At 62.0% G+C, this 568-nt stretch overlaps 1 protein-coding gene across 1 annotated transcript in view; it reads right to left on the bottom strand.

Annotated features, from left to right (window-relative positions):
- The window catches only part of ETH_00039375 (uncharacterized protein), a gene marked incomplete at both ends in the record, with an annotated part of 2,753 nt that overhangs the window by 288 nt on the left and 1,897 nt on the right, over window positions 1–568 (bottom strand). The window contains one exon of the mRNA XM_013373920.1: window positions 4–522. Coding sequence (XP_013229374.1) covers window positions 4–522 — 519 coding nt within the window. The remainder of the gene's footprint in view (window positions 1–3; window positions 523–568) is intronic.

The following is a 568-nucleotide window of genomic DNA, read 5'->3' as shown; positions in this document are numbered from 1 at the left end:
CAGCCCTACTGCCTCCCCAGTCTGGGAGCAGCTTTGCTGCTGCTGCTTTTGCTGCGGCTGCTGCTGCTCTTGCTGCTGCTGCTGCTCTTCCTGCTGCGGCTGCTGCTGCTCCTGCTGCTGCTGCTGCTGCTGCTTTTGCTGCTGCTGCTGCTGCTGCTCTTCAGAGGGAGTAGGCACAGCCTTCGGGCTCAGCCCCAAAGGGCTGCCCTGCAGCGGCGAAAGAAATTCTGCTTCTGCTGAAGTGCCTTCCTGTGGGGAGAGACAAGCAGCAGAAGAAGCAGGAGAAAGGCCGCGTCCTGCTGCTGCTGCTGCTGCTGCTGCAGCTGCTGCAGCTGCTGCTGCTGCTGCTGTCTTTGGGCCCGGAGCCTGCAGCAGTCGGTGAGTGCTCACGTCCAGGCTGGGCCGCGGGGTGAAAAACTCGAGAACGGCCTCTTGCTGCTGCTTGTCTTTCTGCTGCTGCTGCTGCTGCTCTTCCCGCTGCTGCGGCTGCTGCTCTTCGCTGCTCAACTGGATGTGCTTCTCCTTAATAGTTAGAGGAAGGCGGGGCAGCGCAGGAGCTACCAGCACG

The sequence above is a fragment of the Eimeria tenella genome, genomic scaffold (assembly GCF_000499545.2).
Source record: "Eimeria tenella Houghton genomic scaffold, Eth_scaff1812, whole genome shotgun sequence".
NCBI lineage: Eukaryota > Apicomplexa > Conoidasida > Eucoccidiorida > Eimeriidae > Eimeria > Eimeria tenella.
This window is presented reverse-complemented; position numbering and strand designations above follow the sequence as displayed.